The sequence below is a fragment of the Erinaceus europaeus genome, chromosome 16 (assembly GCF_950295315.1).
Source record: "Erinaceus europaeus chromosome 16, mEriEur2.1, whole genome shotgun sequence".
Taxonomy (NCBI): domain Eukaryota; kingdom Metazoa; phylum Chordata; class Mammalia; order Eulipotyphla; family Erinaceidae; genus Erinaceus; species Erinaceus europaeus.
Window position 1 is genome coordinate 55,653,334 of NC_080177.1, and position 27,200 is coordinate 55,680,533.

Consider the following 27,200-nt stretch of genomic DNA (forward strand, 5'->3'; position numbering starts at 1 on the left):
TTTACAAAGGCAGGATTTTGTAAACTGAAGCCAGTCATGATGTCAGAAGCTCCTGTTTGCTTTTGGTATATGTGACTAGTCAGAGGCCTTTAACCTGGTATATGTGACTAGTCAGAGGCCTTTAACCTGGTATATGTGACTACTCAGAGGCCTTTAAGCTGAAGACCAGGAACATCCTAATCATTCCAGATACTATTCAAGGGATCTGGACATAGCATGGATGACCTTCCAGGTCATATTACCGATGCACTCACCACAGGAGTGCATTACTTCACTCACTACTATAGATGATAACCCCTAACCTCATTGTTCATTTTCCAAACAAACATAAAGAGGTTGGCAAATTCCTGCTTGTCTTTGGGTGTGGAAAGAAAGGCACATACCTTACAAAGGCCACCCAGACACACTATCTTTATACAAAGAAACTAAGATTATTACACTAACTTGGAAGGCAACAAGTCATGAAAACCTTACATATTTATGTTCGGGTTTCCAAACAATGATACCCCATCCCTGCCTCCTCCTCACTAAACTGAGAAATCAAGTCAGGGGTTTGAGATTGACAGCTGTGATCCCGGCCTAAGTAACCAAGTTACAACTGAAGTCTCTTGGCAACAGGAAAGATCAACAGAAAGGCATCTGATGAGCCATTAGAACTACTTACCCCCACCCCTTGCCCCTTCCCCAAAGTGTTCCAGGAATAGCTGTTATTAATTCTTAAGAAATCCCTAATGAAAAGGCAGAGGATTTCTTGTTGTTATTGTTATCTCATAGAGGAAGAGACAAACACAAAGATTATTTACAATTCAGAGTGAGAGCATGGCATTTTAAGAGAGGGAGACTATTGGCAGGCCATGCTGATTTTCAGAATGTTGTTGGGCAAGTTCAGAAAGCAATTGGAAAGCATACTGAAGCCACAACTTCCTTGAAGGGCATCAGGAGAAAGACTCCCAGACAGTGAAGGCAGACTTCTGGCTCCCTGTCAAGGTGCTGACCTACCTTTTTCCCCAGGATAAAATGTGACTATCAGACAGTGTAAATATGGGCATGTTGACAGCAGAATCCATATTCCAGCACAAGAAGACTGCATGAACCAATGTAAGTTGAGCTGCTAGATGTCTGCATGTATCTTGAAGTTGTGGGGTTCTTCAATAAATATTTAAAAATAGGAATGGTCCAGAGATTACTATTTGGAAGTAGTTTGAAGACTAGGACCATGTATAATATATTAAATACATGACATATAAACTGTTTTATATATTGCACAATATTACTTGCATTATATCTGTTAAATTATAAATTAAGTTCTAAAATATAAAATATTTTTGTAATCATAATTCCATTTTACTTACAGGGAAATACTACAAGAAGCTTTTATTTCCCATACTATAAAGAGAGAATCTGTGAGGGAAAGTTCAATGACTTGCTCTATAGGATACCAGAGAGCAAAAAAAAAAAAAAGGAGATATAAGTAAGTGATGGTAATAACAGAAGCAGTGTTTTGAGTTCTGTTTCTCAATTTATTGGCAGTATGTTTATAGTGGGACAACCAACTATAGTCACAAAGTATGGTATATGAATTAGTGATAGTGGGAGCCAGGCTGGGGAGCACCTGATTGAGCGCTCACATTACAGTGTTCGAAGTCCCAGGTTCAAGCTCCTGGTCCCCACCTGCAGAGGAAAAGCTTCATGAATGGTGAAGAAGGGCTGCAGTTGTGTCCTTCTACCTCTCTATCTCCTCCTCCCCTCTCAATTTCTCTCTGTCTCTATCCAATAATAAACAACAACAACAAAATCAGCCATAGTGGTTCTATTATACTTAATATTTTAAATGATTGGTAGAGTAAAAAGAAGAACAGTAAGTACCCCACACCTATGGGCATGTAATCTTTGATAAGGGGGCCCAAAATATTAAAAGGCGGAAGGATGCTCTCTTCAATAAATGGTGCTGGGAAAACTGGGTTGAAACATACAGAAGAATGAAACTGAACCACTCACCAGAAACAAAAATCAACTCCAAATGGATCAATGACCTAGGTGTTAGACCAGAAACTATCAAATACTTAGACAAAAACATTGGTGGAACACTTTCCCACCTAAACCTCAAGGACATCTTTGATGAAACAAACCCAAATGCAAGGAAGACTAAAGCAGAAACAAACCAATGGGACTACATCAAATTGAAAAGCTTCTACACAGCCAATGAAACTATCACACAAACAAGGAGACCGCTCACAGACTAGGAGAAGATCTTTACATGCCATACATCAGACAAGAGACTAATCACCAAAATATACAAAGAACGCAGCAAACTTAGCACCAAAAAAGCTAATGACCCCATCCAAAAGTGGGCAGAGGATATGAACAGGACATTCACTACAGAAGAGATCCAAAAGGCTAGCAAACATATGAAAAACTGCTCCAGGTCACTGATTGTCAGAGAAATGCAAATTAAGACAACATTGAGATACCAAGGACAGCAGCAATAAATGCTGGAGAGGCTGTGGGGACAGAGGAACCCTTCTGCACTGCTGGTGGGAATGTAAGTTGGTCCAGCCTCTGTGAAGAGCAGTCTGGAGAACCCTCACAAGGCTAGACATGGACCTTCCGTATAACCCAGTAATTCCTCTCCTAAGGATATACCCCAAGGACTCCATAACACCCAACCAAAAAGATATGTGTAAACCTATGTTCATAGCAGCACAGTTCATAATAGCTAAAACCTGGAAGCGACCCAGGTTCCCAACAACAGATGAGTGACTGAGAAAGCTGTGGTATATAATACTTTGCAGCTATTAAGAACAGTGAACCCACCTGCTCTAACCCATCTTGGATGGAGCTAGAAGGAATTATGTTAAGTGCGCTAAATCAGAAAGACAAAGACAGGTATGGGGTGCTCCCACTCATAAACAGAAGTTTAGAAAGAAGAGCAGAAAAGAAACTCAGGGCAGGTTTTGACAGATTGGAGTAGGGCACCAAAGTAAAAATGTTTGGGTTGAGGGTGAGGATGGATGCTAGGCTTCACTGCGGGGGAATGGGAATGGGATGGGACACAGTCTTTTGGTGGTGGGAATGGTGTTTATGTACACTCCTATTAATCTGTAGTCATATTTATTTTATTTTATTTATTTTCCCCTTTGTTGCCCTTGTTGTCTTTTTATTGTTGTTGTAGTTACTATTATTGTTATTGATGTTGTTGTTGTTAGGACAGAGAAAAATGGAGAGAGCAGGGGAAGACAGACAGGGGAGAGAAAGATAGACACCTGCAGACCTGCTTCACCATCTGTGAAGGGACTCCCCTGCAGTTCGGGTCCTGGGAGGTCAAACGGGGATCCTAATGTTGGTTCTTACTCTTTGCGCCATGTGCACTTAACCCACTGCACTACCACCCATAACTCACTATTTAATTAATATGAGAGGGGGGAAAATTGATTGAATGTCTCAAACTTTTTAATGCACAGACCATAGCCTGAGTCTTTGATATGCTGACTCTCTTAAAAGCTTAGACCAGGAAGAACAGAAGCAACCAGTGGCACAGCTATCTACAAATAATGTCAAAGGATATAAATTATGGTGATGTTGTGTATGATACAGCAAATCCTAAAAAAGGGGTTTTTCAAAGTTAATCCAATTGCCAAATAATTTGATTATAGCAATAACTATCGATTGCCTTCTTAAACCCTAAGACAGCAGGAACCTCCTGTTTCCTCTATAGAGCCTATATTTCCTCCAGTCCTGGAACCTCTAGGGTGGGGCTTACTTTCCTGCATGCTTCTCTCAATTCATTCCAAATGATATTGCATCTGCTGATCCCAACCTAATCCTCACAACGAGTGCCACCTCAGCATGTTTCCTTCAGGATGTCCAGAGATGTCAGACATGGAATGTCAACCCTTCAGCCTCATTATTCAGGTGAGACCTTTCCTTTCACAGTATTCTCTAATTCCATTCCAGTGGTTCACTTCCTAACCAAGTCCCAAAACCTAGATATAAACCAGGTCCCATGAGATAGAGCATATGATCACATGTATCCATAAATTAGGGTAAAATATGTACTTGAAAACAAAAGTACACAATAGTCTGCAGTGAGTCAATATGAAATAGTGTCTATTTAGACTAAGATACCCTCCTCACCTACTTCCTATTACACTTCCCTCACTCCAGAGCTAACTTTATCAAAGCAAGAGACTGGCATACTTTAACAATTACTCTTTAGTCACTATCAGGCCACTCCATCAGCTAGGGCCTTATTCAGGGAGTTCTGAGATTCCCAAAGACATGATGGGCCTAGACCTCGAATAAATCCCTCTCTCCATTGTTACTAGTCATCTCTATCAGGAACAACACAATAGACCCCTTTGTGGGCCCCCATAGGACCTTGCCCTCAATGTGGATCAACAACATAAGAGAATGTTTCATCCTCCGAAGGGAGGCTGGGCAACATACTCTATGCTACACCTGAGGAAGATGGGTACTGAAATTGGGGCAGGCAGCTTGGAATGTTCCTATTCATGACCACAGAATTTGAGCTCAGATCTATAGGGATGCAGAGGTCACATAGGCTCCTAAGCCAAATATGGACCCCATCAAATTGATAGGGTTTAAAGTCAACAATATTTATACACCTTTCCCATATTTGGGAGCTACTCTCTTCTCTGATCTAGCTTTCTGGTTCTTTTTCCAGCCAGGACATCATCTCTCCAGACAATAACTTGGATCCACCTGCATATCAGATGTCAGGCTCGGGGGGTGGGGAGGAGACTAGTATAGTCATGGGCCCTTTGGGACATAACTAAAATAGGCTACTAGCTATCTACAGAATGGAGACACCCCCCGCCAACTGTACATCTGTACTACTCCAGCCTTTAGGTTCATGATTAGTCAAAAACTTGTTTGGCTTTATATGTTAACTCTTTTCAGCCACCAGGTTCCAGATGCTAGCATGATGCCAACCAGACTTCCCTGTTGTCTTCCCTCTAATGTGTCCTGGAGTCCTGCTTTCCTAGAGCCCCACCTCACTAGGGAAAGAGAAAGGCAGGCTGGGAGTATGGATCGACCTGTCAATGCCCATGTTCAGAGGAGAAGAAATTACAGAAGCCAGACCTTCCATCTTCTGCATCCCACAATGACCTTGGGTCCATACTACCAGAGGGTTAAAGAATAGGAAAGCTATCAGGGGAGGAGATGGGATACGGAGTTCTGATGGTGGGAATTACGTGGAACTGTACCCCTCTTATCCTATGGTTTTGTCAATATTTCCTTTTTATAAATAAAATTAAAGAAAAAAAGAGGAACAGTAACTTCAAATATGTGTGCTAGTTACTAGTAAATTTACATGAAGGTTTTTGTTTGTTTTGTTACCAGGACTTCATTGCTTTGGGCTTTTTCAGATTGCAGGAGAGAGACAGAGAGAACACCAGAGGAAAAGGCACCACAACACTGAAGCTTCCTCCAATGCAGTGGGGAACCTGGGTCACATGTATGACAAAGCAGGTGCACTATCCAGGTGAGGTATATTGCTGGCCTGAAGTATAAAGGTTTTATACCCAAAGATTGGCTTCCTATTGGAAGCCTCTAAAGCACACTTTGGAAAATTTCACAAATATAAGAAAGATTTTGGATTGACACAACTATAGTTAATATAGTTGATGATTTTAATAATGGCCACTCTCATTTGTAAACATCAAATTGCTGCTTATCCCAATACAAATAGTTCCCATCAGCAGTATCACAATAGCCAATTAGTGTTTAAGGGGAAATGAAAGCCCATGCCAAAGCTCTTGCATATCTTCTCAAGTATGTGCCTACCTGTGTCTTCCTAGTCAAAGATGTGCAAACCCTAGAAGTCACTTCATCTTCCTAGGTTTTGGCTTCTCAAATGCCGAAAGAAGATATTGCATTAGGTCATCAGCAAGGTTCTTTCTATTTCTTACAGTACATGGTGATACAAAACAGCATCCCTGACCAGATAAAGGATTTATGTATCTGTTTACTTTCAACCAATTGCAGTAATTTCCGAGGCTCCTATAGAAGATAAGACTAGAGGGATTCGGGCAGTTAGCTCAGCAGGTTAAGTGCACGTGGGGTAAAGCACAAGGACCGGCATAAGGATCCCGGGTCCCCACCTGCAGGGGAGTCCCTTCACAGGCAGTGAAGCAGGTCTACAGGTATCTTTCTCTCCCCCTCTGTCTTCCCCTCCTCTCTCCATTTCTCTCTGTCCTATCCAACAACGACATCAATAATTACAACTACAATTACTACAACAATAAAAAAGGGAATAAATAATATAAAATATATATATATATTTTTAAAAAGATGAGACTAGAAAGTACTACCTAAGTTCAGCAGAATTTTCACAATGCTGGTAGCTATTTTGGAACCATGAATGAACAGAGATGACAACCAATTTCATTGACAAGATCCTTATATATATGTGTTAGTTTGGTTGAACAACAATAGAGAAAATTCAGAAATTCAGGTTTTAAAAATCTACAACATATACTCTTTTTGAGCTACTAAAAATATTTGTTGGTAAGGGTTCTCCTTGCCATTTTGTATGGGAACCATTCTGTGAGTAAGCTGACAAGACTTGGCTTCCTATGGTAAAAAACCTGGGCTCTCACAGTCTCTAAAATTCACTTTCATCTTTATTTTAAGGGAAAAGGAGGGCAGGGGTAAATAGCGTAATGGTTGTACAAAGAGACTCTCATGCTTGAGGCTCCAAAGTCCCAGGTTCAATTCCCCACACCACCATGAGTCAGAGCTGAGCAGTGCTCTGGTGAAAGAAAGAGAGAGAAAGAGAGAGAGAGAGGGAGGGAGGGAGGGAGGGAGGGAGGGAGGAAGGAAGGAAGGAAGGAAGGAAAGAAGGAAGGAAAGAAGGAAGGAAAGAAAGAGGAGTCTGGTAGCACAGCAGGTTGCAAGGACCTGTGTAAGGATCCCAGTTCTAACGCCCCACTCCTCACCTGCCAGGTAGTCACTTCACAGGCAGAGAAAGAGAGAGAGAGAGAGAGTGGGAGCGGGGAAGGAAGGAAGGAAGAAAGGGAAAGAAAGAGGGAGTTGGGCAGTAGCACAGCAGGTTGCAAGGACCAGCCTAAGAATCCTGGTTTGAACCCTGGGCTCCCCATCTGCAGGGGAGTGGCTTCACAGGCAGAGAAAGAAAGAAAGAAAGAAAGAAAGAAAGAAAGAAAGAAAGAAAGAAAGAAAGAAAGAAAGAAAGAAAGAAAGAGAGAAGGAAGGAAGGAAGGAAGGAAGAAAGAAAGAAAGAAAGAAAGAAAGAAAGAAAGAAAGAAAGAAAGAAAGGGGAAGGAAGGAAGGAAGGAAGGAAGGAAGGAAGGAAGGAAGGAAAAGGGAGGAAAGGGAGGAAGGAAGGAAAGAAGGAAGGATGGAAGGAGAGAGGGGAGAGGGGAGAGAGAGAGAGGAAGAGAGGAAGGAAGGAAGGAAGGAAGGAAGGGAGGGAAAGAAAGAGGGAGCTGGGCAGCAGTGCAGCAGGTTGCAAGGACTGGCTTAAGGATACAGGGTTGAACCCCTGGCTCCCCACCTGCAGGGGAGTCGCTTCACAGGCAGTGAATATTTTAAATATATAATCTCCATTTTAAGGGAGGTCAGAAAGCCCATTGAAAGCTCCAAGAAACCTCAAGGCCATAAAGCCTAGTAGATATTCTTTTATATCTCCACTTAAAGAAAAAACGGAAAAAAGGAAATAGAGACTCATGTAACAAAAATTATATGGAGTAAAGGCAACTTCACTATCCAGAAACGATTAAAGAGTTCACACAGGGTATTTGCCCCTTGGACAGAAAAACAAAACAAACAGGCAATTATAAGATAAGAAATACGCGAGTAAATGACCAAATGCTTTGATGTTTTGAAAACAAGTACATGTTCTAAAAGTACTCATTCACCAAAACAGAAATAATTAGTTGTAAGGATAAACAACATGTTACCAAGGAGAGAGAGACAGACAGACAGAGAGAGACAGAGAGAAAGAAGAAAAATAGCAGTCTGAGAAGAAGGAGAGAACAAAGTGAACTTAAGATGATATTGCATAATAAAACATTAAGTGGGACTCCTGGCTAGTCAGAGAAGGCTTGATGAATAAGGAAGAGTGAAGCAAGCTTTGGAGTATTGAGACTTGCCTTTACCACTCGTATAGAAGCAAAAGACTATTTCCATGGAGGGTCAGCCAGCCCATAAAGCACACTTACTCCTATCTCACATGAATCTAACTTCATAGGAATATATTTTACAGTTATACCAGTTAACTTCTTCGACAATTGATTGCTTTAATAGACTGTTTAAATTGATTTATGCAAATATACCTTTGGAAGTTTTTTAATGATTACTGGGATCACTTTTTTTCCTCATGAAAACACAATTCCAATGTTCTTGAGAGGTTAAAAAAATATGATTATGATTTTTCACTCACAATTCCAGTCATTGAGAAAAATCTAATTTTATTCACAGAATGCATGCAGTCTTTTTCACTCTTTTCCTCTAAGATGCAACTAGTTTAATAATCTTAAAGATTACTTGAGTTATAAACCAATGAAAACACCAGACTTTAGTTTAAGAATACAGCGATGATAATTCCATATTATAACACTTCCTCAAATCTCCTTAGATTTGTGTTTCATAACATCCTGATAGTTCAAGTAGAATCAAAATATTGGTGATGTTGCTTCATAGAAGGAAGTAAGTATTGCTGAGAACAAGACAACACCAGCCCACACTAACACAGGTGCAAGAACCAACATCAACATAGAACTAGCACCAGTATCAATACAGAACCAAGCCATGCAATCTTCAGTACCCATGGAGAACTGGTTCCAGGAACCCACTCTTCCTCCAAGATACTAAATGAAGAAGTCTACACAGTGCTGTCTGCAGCTGAATTTGTGATTGTGGAACTTGCCAGTCCCTGTTCAGGCGCCATCTGCCAGGCTGGCCTAGCTTCACGGGTGGTAGAGAGATGACCAGGGACTCATGGCTGAGCTGGGAAGCAGTATCTCGTTTATTAATCAGATACATTGCCTTTTATGCATCTCTTCACCGGAAGTAACATGGGAAAGGAAAATGACTAGGAGAGGGGGCGGAGCAAAAAAAAGAGTGCAAACAAAACATAGAAAGCTTCCATCTAACCAGTGGAGATTAAACCAATACCCTGCAGGCAGGGCAGGACCCAGGTAAAACAGGGATTATATAAATAGACCACATAGTAAGTAATACAAGCGAACCTAATGTGATGATCAAAACAGAAGGCCTTATAAGCAGAATTTAGAAGCATACCAACAGAACTCAGACAGGAAGGGTTTAGCAATATTTTTTTCCTCCACACCATGTATAACTGTATCCTAAGAATAATGCAGAGAAATAGTAGAAGAAGTTGAAACTGTAGCAGAATAAAGGGAGCTCTCACTTGAGTATACTAAGTGCCAGGCACTGTGTTGAGCACTGAATCTTGTACACCTATCACTTCCTTTAATAATGACTTAGAATTCCAACATGAGCAAACATTAGCTCATGTTGAGAGGACAAAGACACAAAAGGAGCACTCTGACTCAGGAGTCAGTCAGTGCTGTGCTTTGACTATACATCAGATTGCTTGAAAATCTTGAACTTGTTCACTGACAAATGGATGGTGCCCTTGGATGTCAATGCCTCAAGCCATCTCACTCAGAAGTCTCCTTCTCACTGATGTCTTTCCTAAACACTCTTATCTGACAATGACTGGCTCCACTCCTTACTCTGCCAAAGCTGGTTCCATTTGCTTTGCCCTACCACATGATGAAAACATTAAAATATTTAATGCTGGTTTTTAGTGTAAACTCCAAAGTACATGAACGGATCTTCAACCTTTCACAAAAATCTCTTAATTCTTAAAAATGATTATTTATATAAATTTATAAAAAATATTTATCAAGTATTTTGTTAAAAGAATTAAAGAGATTGAGAGAGAGAGTGTGGAGAAGGAGAGATATGGGGGGGTGGAGAGACTGACCGACCAGAGCATACTCAGCTCTAGCTTGTGCAGGTGACAGGGAATGAACCTAGTACCTAGACGGTCTCTGATATCAAGTCTGCTGTATAAACCACTAAGCTATCGTCCCAGCCCCTGGACTTTTTTTTTCCATCAACATATGTGTTCAGAAGTTATCCAATATAACTTTGTATAATGATAGCTATGTTATTTGTTTGTTTGTTTGTTTGTTTAGTTTTTTGAGTTTTGTGGTAGCCACTGACCATAGGAACAAACCTGAAAAGTATTTACTACTAATGCATGGTTGAATCTAATTTGATCAATTAAATATAAATAACCACATATGGTTAATAGTAAGCATCCTGTACAGCATGGGCCTAAGATGGAAAAAAAAAAAACTAGCAAAAATAACCCCCCTAATAATTATCTGTTACATGAAGGACTTTACAAAGGAGTGGAAGCTGTAGCGCAGGACTTTACAAAGGGGAGTCGGGCTGTAGCGCAGCGGATTAAGCGCACGTGGCACAAAGCGCAAGGACCAGATGAAAGATCCCGGTTCCAGCCCCAGGCTGCCCACCTGCAGGGGAGTCGCTTCACAGGCAGTGAAGCAGGTCTGCAGGTGTCTCTCTTTCTCTCCCCCTCTGTCTTCCCCTCCTCTTTCTCCATTTCTCTCTGTCCTATCCAACAACAAACGACATTCACAACAACAATAATAACCACAACAAGGCTACAACAACAAGGGCAACAAAAGGGGGGGGGGGGAGAAAAGGCCTCCAAGAGCAGTGGATTCGTAGTGCAGGCACCGAGCCCCAGCAATAACCCTGGAGGCAAAAAAAAAAAAAAAAAAGGAGTGTAATCTTAAACTATAGACAACTGCTACAAAATTCCAAATTAAATTTTATAATTTCAAAAAAGAATACAGAGATAAAATTAAATTTTATAATTTCAAAAAGAATACACAGATGAAAAAAGGTCCAGATTAAAAAGAAAACAGTCTGAAAATTTGGATGATATGACCAAAATAGCCAGCACTGATTTCTCAGACTATTGGCTCATTTCTATCAACTGTGACTCAAAACCTTCCCAAAACATTTCTATTTTTATTTATTTATTTTTTGAAATAAGGGAGAACTAGCAAAACACTGATTTTCACACACACATATATAATAAGATTATAACAATTACTGTATTCTGTACCTTTTTGGCCTTATTTTTTTTCTCATAGGTTTCTGACAGAGGTTTTTTCTTCTGCTGCATTGTGTCTTTGGAGAACAAGTATTCAAATTCACTTGTATCCCGAATATCAGGTTCTTCTAAAGAATCCCACAAGGTTGGTGTAGCATTTTGGCTTAAAAGAGAAAATGACAAGTTAAACTTGAGAATCAAAATAGGAGATAATAGAACACAATTAAATCTAATTAATGTTTTAACTCATGTAAAAGCCAAGCATATACAACCCTAGTAAGGCAAATGCATTTTTGTACTACACATTTTTTTCCCTAAAAAGTTAAAATGCATTTTAGAACTTGAAAACAAGCAGACATTTACAAAAATAAATGGTTCTTAGATACAGTCAGAGATCTAGACCAAAAATTCTGGAATTAGTTTTGCTAAAGCCATGTAAACTGCCTTAATCTGTGGCCTTTCCATGGTGGGTGAAACTGGACATCACATAAAGGTTGAAAAATTAAGACACTAATAGGTTGGTTTTTTTTTTTTAATATTTTATTTTAATGAGAGAGATACAAAGGGGGAGAGGAGAAAAAGAGAGAGTTGGAAGGAGGGAGAGTGACATACAGACAGACACCAACCACAGCACTGCTCAGTTCTGGCTTGAAGTAGTGTGGGGGATTGCACCTGGGACTGAAGAGCCTCAGGCATGAAAGTATTTCACATATCTACTATTCTGTCTTCCTAGGGGAGGGTTAGTTCTTAAGTGGAATACTAAGGTAATAATTTACTCTCTCTTCTAGCTTTCTTCTACTAGTTTTGAAAATGTTTTTCAAGAGCATCTGAGGTCATCTCAATATATAGTACTCATAAAATGTAAGCAGCCTAGATCCAATTATAAATACTTGATTTCAGGCTGGGTAAAGCACACACATTATTACTATGCGCAAGGACGCAGTTTCAAGTTTTCAGTCTCCACCTGCAGGAGGGAAGGAGTGAAGTATTATTATAGGTGTCCCTCCTTCTCTCTACCTCTCCCTCTATTAAAAAAAAATGGCCACTGGGAATGGTGCAGTCATACAAACACTGAACCCCAGTGATAACCCTGGTCACTAAATAAATAAATAAATAATAAGGGAATAAAGACAAAGACAGAAAGGAAAGGAAAAAAGAAAAAGGAAGGAAGGAAGGGAGGGAGGGAGGGAGGAAGGGAGGGAGGAAGGAAAGAAGGAAGGAAAGAGAAAGAAAGAAAGAAAGAAAGAAAGAAAGAAAGAAAGAAAGAAAGAAAGGATGGATGGATGGAAGGAAGGAGGGAAGGGAGAGAAAAAAGAGAAAAGAAATATTTGATTTATAATACTTTATCCTAAGAACATTACTAACAATAAAAACAAACTTAACACTCCTGTTCACCAGCCCCAAAAGAAATTTCCACGAAAGCAGCCATGAGAAGATTGTGTCTTAAACAAACAAATACGGGAGCACCCTGGTTTTGAAACTAAGAGGAAGGAAAGAGATTTGGAAAATTCAACACCAAAGAACTGTGGCTGAGAGCTGACTCAGGTTACTATCAAAAGTTCTTTTAGTTCAGAACACATTTTGTTCTCAGGGCCTATTTCCTTAATTCACACTACCCTATTTTTAAACTCTTACGGCTCATAAGACAGAAAACTATGTCTGAGCTACACATTTGGTTTTCAAGCATACTTGGTATGTTTTACTCACCATACCTAGAAGTATTTACTTTTGTTTAAAAGCATATTTGCTCAATGAAAACCAAATTAGTTACTAGTGGGATACATTTTTTTTCATTTTTTAAAATTTCGTATAAGGAAACATTGACAAAACCATAGGATAAGAGGGGTACAACTCCACACAGTTCCCACCACCAGAACTCCATATCCCATCCCCTCCCCTGATAGCTTTCCAATTTTTTAACCCTCTGGGAGTATGGACCCAAGGTCATTGTGGGATACATTTTTTATACTGTAAGGTGATTTTTTTTTTAATGTTCAAAGACTTTACATCATTGACTTTCTATACCAGCATTTACAAATTTTACTATAGAGTATGATATCCTAAGTTCTGGTTTCATTTACTTCTCTTCACTTAAAAAAATACATTTCTTGTAATATATTCACAAAAGCACATATGCAATATATGTGAGTTATAAGGTGTTATGATATAATGAATACCTGTGGGATCATCATCCAACACTAGAATGTTCCTAATGAAGTACATTTATGTGCTCTTTGCTAGGCCAAACCATCTCCCTGTTACTCATTTAACTTTAATTTGAAACAATGACAGCATCAGTGATAAATGTTTATCTCAGCTACAGTCAGGAAGGGGCATCTTGATGAGAGAAAAAGAGTCAGGGAATTTTGGCCCACAGTCTATTAAGGACTGCTGCTCTGTGCCTCACAAAGACTCTGGGAATATGAGGAGAAGATGCCTAGAGGGAGAGGATTTGATGCAGAAGACTGGTTGTTCATCATACCTCCAACCCCCTCCTACAGGTGTCCCAACTCTTGGCCTCACCACCAAGAACTTTGAGCTCAAGCCAACATGAGTAGCGCTATATAACTCACCCATATTATGTAGTACATTCCCTTTGGAAGCCAGGGACAACACCTCATCACCATCTACAGTGTTATTTCTATGAGAAAAGCCATTTTCAATAGCAGGGGAGGGGAAGAATTTGCAGCAACTAGAATTAATAAGGACATCATTACTATGCACTATCTGCTATAGTGGTCAGCACTATTATGACCAGTGAACATATACTTCTGACTCAAGAGAAAAGGAGGGAGTACCTCAAGAGAAAAGGAGGCAGAAATATTAAGATAACACACTTAGATGGTATACACTAAGGAGATACTTCGGAAGCTGAAAAAGAAACTAGATGAAGATTTCTCTTTTGTTAAATGCCTCTTTCCTGTTCTAGAGAACCTCTAAACAGCTCCCTCTCTCCACTGTCATTGGTCAACTCCATCAGGAACAACATAACGGATCTCTATGTGGGCCCCAATAAGACCTTGCCCTCAATGTGGATCAACAATGGTAGGGACTGTCCCATTCTCCAAAGGGAGGTTAGACCAAAATCCTCTACCACTCAAGGAAAACTGGTCCAGCAATGAGTACAGTGAATACAGGCCCCAGATCAAATCTATGGGGTTGACATTTAAAGGTGTTTATATACTTATTCCTATTTGGGAGCTACTCTCTGCCCTGATCCATCTTCCTAGTCCTATTTCTAGCCCTCACACCATCTCCCCAGGTAATGCCTTTGGCTCACCTGCCTTTTAGCTATTGGGCTCAGGCAAAAATTAGTAAAGTCATGGGCCCCTTGGAATATATCAAAAACAGACCCACTAACTAACTTTTCCCAAAAATGGAAACCCCAAATCTCATCTCCTCTACTATTGCCTTTAGGTTCCAGATTATTAAACACTTTTTTCTTTATATCGTAATGCTTTTTCAGACACCAAGTTGCAGATGCTACCATGATGCCAACTTGACTTCCCTGGGCAGATGACCTCACCAATGTATCCTAGAACCCCATTTCTTTGGAGCCCTGCCCCACTAGGGAAAGACAGAAACAGGCTGGGAGTATGGATCGACCCATGTCTAGCAAAAAAGCAATTACTAGACCCTTCCACCTTCTGCACCCAATAATGATCCTGGGATCTCCCAGAGATAAAAGAATAGAGAAGCTTCCAGTGGAGGGCATGGGATATGGAACTCTGGTGGTGGGGAATGTGTGGAATTTTACCCCTCGTATCCTAGGGTTTTGTTGATATTTTCTATTTTTTATTTTATAAGTAAATTAAATTAAATAAAAAAGAAAAGAAAATATGTTTCAATCCTGATCCTTTAGAACATCAAGACCAACAGTGTATGTGCTTATTACACAAGCTGCTTAGCCTCCCATTGTTCAAATATTAAAATAACATAAGTAGAACATATTCCAGGTCAGCTTAACTTTGCCCAACAATAAGTACTACATTTTAGTTGAAACATAGCAGTCATGCTCTGAGATCCAACAATACTGTGCAGAACCCACAATAAGACAGACTAGCTGTGTGGTGGCAGCCACCTCAGTCCACCCCAAGCCCAGGTTCAGAGCTATCATTTTCACTGTGCAGGGTTCTCCTAATGTCTCTACTCATGGAAGAACATGCCTCTATTCTTCTACCTTTTGCTCAAAACCAAAGCCCTCAATTTATGGTGAAACCAAGATGAACTCAAGTGTTCAATCACCTTCTTATATAAAGAGGAGAAAACACATACAAAGCTTCTATCTCCATCTTGCCTTTGTCCCACCTTGCACAGTGAGCGTAGGGTCCATATTTCCCTGTGGTACTCTGCTACCACAGCTGTAAGTTATGGTATTCACTGTTCATGAAGTCTTTGGGGGGACAAAATAGAGGTAGCTATTAAGATACAAGTGCTGCATAGCTCTGCCTGATATTGGAACACACTATTCCAGGACTGGCAGGTGGGAGTCATCACCCAGAAATGACTTCATGTTCACTAATACAGAAACATGGTTCCAAATATGTATTCTGGGAAGTCATTTCTTAAGGGGAGCCATCAGTCTCAAATGGGGAAAAGATATGCTAATATTTTAGTTAATAGGAGAAAGTTATTTCAGGATTACTTTATATTTTTTTTAGCTATTCATTTAGAAAATTAAAAAGTATCAGCAGTTAAAAGAAAAAAAGTTTTAGGATCTTCCAGAAGTAAACTCTTGGCCCTTACTTGGAAAGAGACCAATTATAAAGTACATAATAATCTTAGTTCACCATATGCTTAGTTTTTAGGTACTCCCCAATCCCATAGTGATTTCATATTGCTATATAATTGGAAATTGTAGGTTATTTTGTTCAATATCCTGCCTTCTCCCCAGAAACAAAAATTATATTATTTGAAAAGCCTGTCGTCGTATCTTGACTTAGGGAATGAGTTTTTTTTAAAAAATGAAGCCTTTTTTTTTTTTTCACTCTAAGTGTTCTCTATTACTGTTCTTTGCAAATAAATTTCAAGCCTTAGAGGCTGGTCAAGAAGCAACTCAATGTCACTCTGTTCTCTCGACACACTTTAAAATGAAGCACAATAAAGCAGATTCAAATCTGTCTGAAAGGAAGATTCCAAGCAACCACATCTTGTGCTTATAGACACAGCTTATCTAGCTCTGCAGATAGAAAATGGCTTTTAACTATCTATGCATTGGTATTTTCCCTTCAGGCTAACAGGTCATACAAGATGCTTGAGGGCATACAATAGCCAAGAGAACCAGAGTTCAGAATTTTCATCTTAGGACTCCTCTCTGATCCAAAGAGCTAATGACTCAGCTATGTCTGGTTTTTTTAATAAAATACTCTACATATCTGTTAAACATCCAGGCCATAGGGCCATAGGGTTTCTGATGGCATTTAAGATAATACAGATATTCTAACTATGATCAGCAACCTACAATATGGATACTGGTACAGTGTCTTTGCTCACTAATGGCAGGAATGCTGGAGCAGGCCCTAAAACATACTTGCGTCCTTCTCTACCCTATAAAATGAAACATTTGTCTTAGATAAGAATTTGACAGAACACAGCCCCTCTCTCAGCATCAATCCATTACCTGAGTCATATAAGAAGACCAGGTAAAGACATGCTCACTAAAATTCTCCAACTGTGTTTACCCAACATATCTGAGGATGAGTGCTAAGTGGTGCAGACAGTGTGCTGATCAGAATAAAGGTCATTTGTGCACAGTCCCAAGAATTCCTAAGCTGGCAATGGGTAGGGTGTATGATGAAGGGGCGCCGAGCTTACCTCTTATCACTTATTTGTATTCTAGTCCAATACAAAGGCTTCATGGGACAACTGGGCTCAATAGCTGGCTTCCGAGGACACTGGCTAGAAGAAGGGCTGACACCAAAGAAAAGTCCAGGAGGAGGTGGGGGTGCAAGTCCTGGGGGTCCTGGAGCAGGTGGTAGCCCCCCACTATTGGGTGGAGGTGGGCAGTTAGGAAGCGGTGGTGGGGGAGGTGGTGGGGGTGGCCCAGAGCTTGGAGGCAGAGGTGGTGGAAGTGGTGGTGGCGGTGGTGGTGGCGGTGGTCCAGTACTCACAAGGGGTAGTGGTGGTGGAGGAGGTGCTGGCGGCAAAAGTTCAAGTCCAGGAGAGAGGGGAGGAGGAGGGGGGGGAGTGGCTACTGGGAGAGGGGGTGCAGGAGGAGGAGATGAGGTCTTCTGTTGATTTAATGAGATGCTGTCCACAGGCTGAAAGGGAGTATGAACGTCTTTGTTGTCATTTGGGGGAGATAGTTGACTTAAAGTGGAGATGTTTAGCTTTTTGGGGATGATCTGGTTACTTCTGGTTGTCTTGTTTTCACCTTCACAGGGTTTGAGGAATGTCTCTCTGTCTGTCTGGATGCACACATTCCTGTAGGTTCTGGGGGGACAGTCACCATCTGTGGAGACACACGCATCCCTCATTTCTTCACAGCCCCCGCGCCACCCGTGTTCAAGCTCCTGCTTGAGATGTTGGATGGTTTCTTCCAGCCTTGCTATTAGCACTGCATGCTCACCCCGGATATGAAAGGCCTGGAGTTCAAACTGAGCCTGGAGGGAGAGGAGTGGGAAAGCAAATTATGAGAATAGAAAAAGGACTATCAGAAATGAAGTCAGCACCATCCCCGTGGCACCTTAAGTGCCTGGAACCCCTGTTCCTTATAAGGCCAGAGAAAGATAGACAGCTTTTTGAGCCTCCAACTGGGTATGAATTTCACTTTATGAATTTTCCAAGGATTTAAGCAGTCAGAGTGGAAGTGTAATTCCATCCAATCTGAGCTCACAGGGCATGATTGCCATGGATTAAGGCTTCAAGTAAGACTGTCACCTAAGAACTTCCACCTGGTTTTAATGTCGAATACAAAACAGAACTTTTAATAAAGGTCTGCACACGACTGGATAGGGCTTTGTTAACTTCTGGTTTGGGTTTGAAGAAAGAAAACGATAAGAAAGAAAATAGATTAGGCGTTCCCTCAGACTTGGAGCTGCTATTCTCATGGTCAATCCATAAAATGTCTCCTCTGTGGAGGTATGAAGCCAAAACATCAAAAAAAAAAAAAAAAAAAAAAAAGGTGTAAGAAGCCCTGACATCACAAGCATATTCTCAATGTGGCCCTCCACCAGCATTTGCATATTTCATGATCATTAGTAACACAGTAAAATAGCTAAATGCATAGGAAACTAGAATGTTAAGATTTCCTATTGCTCTCCTTTGCATACTCAAATTTTAACATTATTTTATGATACATTTCCTCTTAAATATTTGCCCCCAGTTATTTCAATGCCTTAAATCTATGATTTTACACTTGTTAGCAGAGAGCTGGTGTTGGTGTTCTCTCAGCTGCTAATTCATTTTCCAGCATCCAAAGTTATCTAGCCCATTATAGTTAACTAGGAACTGGTCAAATTTATAATTCTATTAGAGTTTCCAAAATTCAATTTGACTATAATTAAATATTTATTGTGAATTTATTTAATCTCCTCCACCAGATTATGAATACTAAAGATGAAATCAGAGACAGTTCCTGCCTTTATTTCTGTATCCTGCCAGCTAGTACAGCCAGTACCTAGTACTGACAGATGGATAAAATCCACTGCAACTGCTATATTCATAATCTCTGGCCCAAGCACCTTTTTCAAGCCAAATAATACTTTCAATATGAGCTTAGCTCATGATTATCTAGAAGATAAGTATGTATGAGTGCAGATCTTTTTGCACTGAAAATATAGAGAAATGTTTTCATGATTTATTTTACTTATTTAGGATAAAGGATGAAAGAAATTGAGAGAGAAGGAGTAGATAGGAAGAGAGACAAAGCGACACCTGCAGCACTGCTTCACCATTCGTGACGCTGCCTCCCTACCGACGGGATGGAAATAGGAGCTTGAACCCAGGTCCTTGCACATTGTGACGTGTGTTCTATTAGTTGTGCTATCACATGGCCCCGTAAAGAATGTTCTTACTGGTTGGAGAAAAAGACAGGAAGACAGTCTCTTTTCACTAAGGTGACTTTCAACTTGAACCTAGTTCTCACTGCACTAGAGGAAGCTTTGAGGACTTGGTTCTTTCTCTCTGTCCCCCCTCCACCCCACCCCACCCCAGCCTTTCTGCCTTTCTAGTTAAAAAAAAGGGGAGTTGGGTGGTAGCGCAGCAGGTTAAACGCACGTGGTGCAAAGCTCAAGGACCAGAGAGTAAGGATCCCGGTTCGAGCCCCCGGCTCCCCACCTGCAGGGGAGTTGCTTCACAGGCGGTGAAGCAGGTCTGCAGGTGTCTATCTTTCTCTACTCCTCTCTGTCTTCCCCTCCTCTCTCCATTTCTCTCTGTCCTATCCAACAACAATGACAACAACAATAAAACAAGGGCAACAAAAGGAAATGAAATAAATACTTAAAAAAGAGTCAGCTCAAAGCAATGAATCCCTAGAGATGGGGAAAAAAAGGGAAAGACAAAGAAAGAGGAAATGAGAGGGAGAGGGAGAAGAAGGAAGAAAAAATGGGAGAGTTAATTTTTAACTAAAGGCTAAGAAAGTTTTTTGCTTTCATTTTTGCTTGTTGACTTGCAAACCACTCTCCAAATGACTATAGCTAGCAGAACTAGAAACAAGAATAATATGAGGATCTGGAAGCCCTGATGCAACTTGGTCAAATGAGTGAGCTAAGTTCATATTACTTTTCATCATTTAGCTGCTTTCTAGATCCTGGCAGGAAACTTAAGTGTTATCAAGCCTGAGTTTCTGCAACTGTAGCCTGAGGATACTAGTGAGTCTTCTCTAGTATGTAAAAGTTAAAGATATTTTGTACATTGCAGCAGGTATTATGCCAAGGGACAGCATAAGTTCTGATAAAGTTGCCATTTCTTGCTCTAATATGACCATTAGTAGCAGTAATATAACAGCCTGATCAAGTCATTCCAAACTCTTTCCAAATAGCGATGCTTTGTAAAGTGACAAGCACATGACTTAAGAAAGGGCTCGAACAGTTCAATAAACAATATTTTGTGTGAATACAAAAGATTTACCCAATCTTTCATGATCCTACTACCAATTATCTGAAGGTAATTAAGAGCATTATTCAACTATGTGGTTCAGATAATCTCCATTTCAACATCATATTATCCCCATACCCATCCTTTCTCTCCTACACACTTTCACCCACATCCTAGCCCTGATTTCTATCTACCCAGAATTACCTGCCAGCATTTTAATTTGATTATAGTGACTAGTTCAGTTCTACCACTGAAAAGTAACTATTGCTTGTTGCTCCCCAACTAGCCTTCCACAAGAAGCTGAGATCACACTGACAATCTAACCATTGTGCTGGACAGTCAAATTCTGTTAATAAAAAAGTTTTGAGGACTGGCAGGTGAATTTTCACCTTCTCAAACTGGTTGTTTTCTATAGCCTAGGCTCTGGGATCCATTTATTACTCAATGATCTTCTGAGTCTACTAAAATGTGTAGATCTATCATCTGGGTGACTTGGTAGGTCCTTTTCCTTAGTGTGGTGGGTAGAGAGATACTGAGTAGATATCTAGCCTCTCTCTCTCCAGCAATTTCCTTGTAATGAAATGGGGGGGGGGGGCATAATCTACCTCATAAGGCAGGCATGAGAAGTAAAGGAGATAATATAAATTAAGCAACATATTGAATGTGTGTGTCTAGACTATAGCAGATTCTACATAATCAAGCTTTCATTGTCTCTTTGGTCTTTAAAAGACCACAGAAAAGGGAGTCGGGAGGTAGCTCAGTGGTTAAGCGCAGGTGGCGCTAAAGCTCAAGGGCTGGAGTAAGGATCCCGGTTCAAGCCCCCAGCTCCCCACTTGCAGGGGCGTTCCTTCACAGGTGGTGAAGCAGGTCTGCAGGTGTCTATCTTTCTCTCCCCGTCTTCCCCCTTTCCATTTCTCTCTGTCATATCCAACAATGACGACATCAATAACAATAATAACTACAACAATAAAACAACAAGGTCAACAAAAGGGAATAAACAAATGGAAAAAAAAAAAAAAGACCACAGAAAATAGTGGCTGGATCAATTCTCTTTCCACTCTCAACACTTCTAGTATCATGTTCTATCCACCTAAAGCAAAACTACAGATACCCAAATCCTTCTTAAATCCCTTTTGATCATTCTTCTTGGTCACCCTACCTCTTTTTTTTTTTTTCCCATAGCAAAGTTTTGGACAAAAAGCATACAGTTTATGTTTTACAGATGCTCTCATCCATTCCCTTCCCATCTAGTTCCTGCATCTACCATCTGATTCAAAGTCCCTGTTCTATACTTTTCAGTGATGTTGACCTCTCAAGCTACATTGTTAAATGCACTGAGATTCTTTCTCTAAAGGATATACTTTTCTCTCCCCAACCCTTGGCTCTCTCCCAAATGAATCTGTGGAATTCTCCTCCTCATCCCTAAAATGTTCCCCAGGCATTTTCCTTGCCATTTCCCTCATTTCACACTACACAATCTCTTTAGGTGACCTGGTGTATTGATAAAGAAACAAAATTACAGATAAAAAAAAATTACAAATAAGACTACAAGGAGAACAAAATGGTTTTTTTGTTTGTTTTCTGTTTTGTTTTTTTTAATTATTTTTCATATTTATTTGTACTTATTTTTCCCTTTTGTTGCCCTTGTTTTAGTTATTATTGTTGTTGTAGTTGATGTAGTTGTTAGATAGCACAGAGAGAAATGGAGAGAGAGGAAGAAAAAGAGAGACACCTGCAGACCCGCTTCACTACCTATGAACTAATGCCCCTGCAGGTGGGGAGCTGGGGGCTTGAACCGGGATCCTTATGGCGGTCCTTGCTTTGCGCCACATGTACTTAATCTACTGCGCTACTGCCCGACTCCCTAGAACAAAATATTTTTAAACCCCGTTGACACATTTTTATTCTCTTTCACTTTCATATTAAATATAAAACTTGTACTCAAGAATTATTGCAAACATTCCACTTACTTTTAGGTAGATACTCATTTGGGGCATATGGAGCCTTTAGCTTCTCCTTCCTGCTAATACTGTTTCTGTTTATCTGTATACACTAAAGCATACTATTTGAAAGATGGGTACTAAGTTGGACATCTTTTTAGTGTTCTAAGTTCCAAGTTTTATCTACTGTCCTTTGCTCATAACTTGTTTCTTTTTAATCAGATTCTTTTCCTACCTGCAATTCTACTATTATTGCATCTCTTTATAAGGATGTCTTAAATTGGGGTCCGGGCAGTAGCACATCGGGTTAAGTGTATGTGGCACAAAAGCGCAATGACCTGTTTAAGGATGCCGGTTTGAGCCCCAGCTCCCCACATGCAGGGGAGGGTCACTTCATAAGTGAGGCAGGTCTGCAGGTGTCTATCTTTCTCCCCGTCTCCCCCTCCTTTCTGGATTTCTCTCTGTCCTGTCCGACAACAATAAACATGGGCAACAAAAGGAAAAAAATGGCCTCCAGGAGCAATGGATTCATTGTGCAGGCACCAAGCCCCAGTAATAACCCTGGAGGCAAAAAAAAAAGTCTAAAACTAAAAATATTTAAATGAGCAGCTCTAAAACCCTTGTTTCAGTATTTTTTTTTCTTGATTGCTACCACTTTTACCTACTTAATACAGTGGATCTCAGTCTATTCTCCATTAGAAATATCTAGATAGTTTTCTAAAAATATGAGTGGGCAGGGCCATCCTCAGAGATCATAACTCAAGTGTTCTGAGATGGTACACTTTCAGTGTAGTCTATAAAGCTCCCTAAGGGGTCAAATCAGCAGTAACAGTTCTTACTCTTTACTCTGCTCCAACACAGCTCAAGTGGTGTGCCCGTGGGTTCTTTGGCTTTTTTTTGTTTTATTTTTTTTTTCCGCCTCCAGGGTTATCACTGGGGTTGGTGCCTGGACTATGAATCCACTGCTCCTGGAAGCTGTTTCTTCCACCTGCAGGGGAGTCTCTTTGCAGGCAGTGAAGCAGGTCTGCAGGTGTCTGTCTTTCTCTCCCCCTCTGTCTTCCCCTCCTCTCTCCGTTTCTCTCCGTCCTATCCGACAACCATGACATCAATAAAAACAATAATTAAACAACAAAAAAAACTATTTTAATTTGGACAAACAATTCTAAGTAATTTTATTTTTATAGATTGCCTGAAGGCTGGGAAGACACTGACCAACATTGTTCTGTAAATGACATGGAACACAGAAGTCATGAGGTATCTCAACTACTCTGACTGAAAAGAATAACCATAAAATACATGAATCACTATTTTAAGGGCAATCCCTCAGGACATTTTAAGCTGTGTTTCTAAACCCTATATTTGGGGGTAAATACACTATCCCCCCTACTTAAGACAACCATTCTTTTTATTGCCATCCAGGGACAATCTTGAAGAAAAATTCAGTCATTTTTGACTGAATCTTCTCAATTAAGAACTTTCTAAGGGGCCAGGAGGTGACACGCCCGGTTAAGTGCTCACATTACAGTACTCAAGGACCCAGGTTCAAGCTCCTGGTCCCCACCTATAGGGGGAAAGCTTCACAAGTGGTGAGTGAAGAGGGCTGCAGGTATCTCTCAGTCTCTTTCCCCCTCTGTCTCCCTCTCCCCTCTCAATTTCCCTGTCTCTAATAAATAAATAAAATAAAAATTAAAAAAGGATTTTCTAGACTGTGTAATAGTAACTTCCAGTGTAGTAGTTTCCATTTATCTTCTTTGCAAAAACTAAAACCTCCAGGCAGTTGGAAACCAAGCTTTATTCATGTTTGAACTTCTAGAATATTGCATATTGCTTGGCTAGCTAGTGATCCATAAAAACAAAATTAACTGAATTAGTTCTTATACCTAAATAATTAAGACAGCCTTGTGTCTCTCTCTTTTACCCACCCAGACTTGGGAATTTTTGTTTGTTTGTTTGTTTTAAGAGAAAGAGATGTGCTTCCCTTTTCAGTTGATGGTCCTCTGCACAGCATGAACAATGAGATTTTATAGTTGTTACTGCCTAGAAAATTCAGATAAAGTCTCCAGATTTATGTGTTAAATGTAAATATTTTAAAAATTGATATTGGCTCTACTGAATCTGAACAGCCCAAAATTCTTAATGTTGATAAATGTTCTCTCCACAGTACATTTAAAGGCTATTCCCAAAGTATAATAAACTAGTCATTGGAACTGAACCACATATGTAATTCTAATCTGATTAAAAACTGGGCTCTATACAACTCTCCCCACCTCCTTGGAGACTGGTCCTCCCTTTCCCTAGAAAATCCTAATTATTTTTTAATATCCTCCTCATTACCACTGCTCAGAGATACGATCAAAGGAACACACTGTACTGAAACCTAAGTGAAAGAGACTTTTCCTTGACTGTTCCCCACAAACATGTCTGTCAAAGGGAAAAGTGAAAAAGTGCTTACTGGGGAAAGACATCTCAATGGTGCCAACCACCATGGGGAAAAAAAAAATCACCTGTTAGCATTTTGCTGCCATAAACATACTCTTTTAGGGATATTGCCTGTGACAGTGCAAATTCAGGTTTTCTGTAATACAGAATGAGTCAGTTTGCATTTTCTAGGTACTCTTTCAAATTTGACAGGCATAGGTTGGGAAAATTTAGATGACCTCCAAGAATCGCACAGGAGCACAAAGAACCTTCTATGCTTCATAAAAGCATTTAGGGTCTGCAGAGGGAAGGAACAGAACCTGAGGATCAAGAAGAGTGGGCCGCTCAAGCCTTGCTGAGTTCCTAAGTTAAGGCAAGAAGAAGATAGCTCTGTGGCTTTGGATGTGGGCTTTCAGTTTTTGTTTGTTTTTGTTTTTCCTGTATCATTTTTGAACATTGCTCAAGCCTTCAGTTAAACCCCTACCTAGCTGAGTTATCCTTTTAGTATAAAATTTAAAACAGTCCCTGTAAAAGAAAAGAATAACATTGAGCTAGATAGAAACTGTCAGTTTCTAGTGGCTGATCGTAATAAAGTGACCAAATTGTTCTATTGAAACAGATTATTTCATCTTACAGTTAAGAAGCTGTCATGGGAAGCATGACAACATGAGGCACAACTGTCATTAGAATTTTTCTGGAAAGATAAAGAAATAGGGAATGGGAACTCAGGAGGTGGGACAGTGGGTAAAGTGCTGGACTCTCGAGCATGAGATCCCAAGTTCCATGCCCGGTATTGTATGGGCCAGAGTGATGTTCTAGGGCTAGTAAAACAGCTTACTTGGACAGTGTGCTGCTTTGGTATGTACATGGCCCAGATTCAAACACATCACCCACTGCATTGAAGGATGCTGTGGTACATGGTCTCTTTCTCTCTCTCTCTCTCTCTCTCCCTGCCTGTCTATCTAAAAGACAAAAACAAAAAACAAGAGGATGCTCTGCCCCCCCCCATCTCTCTCACATACATGCACACATAAATGAATGAATAAATAAATAAAGCCTAAAACATGGGAGTCGGGAGGTAGCGCAACAGGTTAAGTGCACTTGGTGTGAAGTGCAAGGACCAGCATAAGGATCCCGGTTTGAGCCCCCGGCTCCCCACTTGCAGGGGAGTCGCTTCACATATGGTGAAGCAGGTCTGCAGGTGTCTATCATTCTCTTCCCCTCTCTGTCTTCCCCTTTTCTCTCCATTTCTCTCTGTTCTATCCGACAACGACGACAACAATAATAACTACAACAATAAAACAACTAGGGCAACAAAAGGGAATAAATAAATATTAAAAAAAAAGAAGCCTAAAACAGATAGAGAGTTGGTGTATTGCACCAAAGTAAAATACTCTGTGGTGGGGGTGGCGGGCTTTAGAACCTGGAACATGATGATAGAGGAGGACCTAAACGGGGTTGAAAACAGAAATGTTACACATGTAAAACCTGCTGTATTTTACTGTTGACTGTAAATCATTAATCCCCCCCCCCCAATAAAGGGGGAGAAACTATATACAGAATGGGAGGAGCAGGAAAAGAAAGGGGATTAAAAACACACATTAAAATGGCAAAATAGCACTTACTTCAAGAGTAAATCCTGCGAGGCTAGAGTACAAAGTTAAATTACATGTATATAAGATGGTGCTAGCTTTCTTCAGAAGCCTTCTGCCATGCTGATAGTCAGGATAGCAAGAAATTAACCCAACATGAAGTGAGTGTGCTGGGCATTCTGATAATTAATTTTTTAAATTGATTTCTTAACGTAAGAGAGAGAAATAAGGAGAGAAAAAGAGAACCAGAACCATCACTCGGGTACACATGATGGAAATCAAAATCAGGACCCCAGGGTCCGAAATTCAACATTCTAGCCACTCCGCCACACACACACACACACACACACTCACACACACACTATCCCCTCCCCAACACATGTGTCAGGCTGCTAGGTGTCATAAATTAATGGGCAATTCTGAAGGACATACATTCTGAGTAATGTTGTATATCAACTTGTCCAAGATCCCAGAGTTGGGAAATGGTGACATATGGATTTACATCCTGGTTGATATAAAAATGCACGCTCTCTGGACCCAGGGGTGGCACACCTAGTAGCACATGCGTTACAATGGTCAAGGACCTGGGCCCCACTTGCAGGCAAGAAACTTCATGAGTGGTGGAGCATGTTGCAGGTGTCTGTTTCTTTCTCACTCACTTTCTACCTTCCTCTTCCTTCACAATTTCTGTCTCTATATTCCAAATGAATAAATAAAATAAACAATTAAATTCATACTCTCTACATTTTTAACTGATACCAACTGACAATGGTAAATATGACAGAAGTTGTACTACTTGTTGAGAATATTACTTACACGGTTTGTAAGTATTTTCTCTGCATTAATGCATCCCATGCTATGTGAGAATGCTGGTAGTGGGATTGTTTTCCAGATAAAGAGGCACAGGGGACCTAACAGATGTATGCAGAACGTCCTATCCCAAAAGAAATGAACACACATTCTTCTCATGTCATACAGATGATTCACAGGGATTGACCATATGCTGGGTAACAAAGACAGCCTAAACAAATATGTGAATATTAAAATCATAAA

General features: G+C 40.3%; 1 protein-coding gene across 5 annotated transcripts in view; it reads right to left on the reverse strand.

The window, feature by feature from the left end:
- Window positions 1-27,200, reverse strand: part of FMN1 (formin 1) — a 446,009-nt gene that overhangs the window by 225,800 nt on the left and 193,009 nt on the right. For all 5 annotated transcript variants that reach the window (XM_007521682.3, XM_060175174.1, XM_060175177.1 and 2 more), the window contains 2 exons: window positions 16,976-17,763; window positions 11,174-11,324 (listed from right to left, as the gene is read on the reverse strand). In XM_007521682.3, coding sequence (XP_007521744.2) covers window positions 11,174-11,324; window positions 16,976-17,763 — 939 coding nt within the window. The remainder of the gene's footprint in view (window positions 1-11,173; window positions 11,325-16,975; window positions 17,764-27,200) is intronic.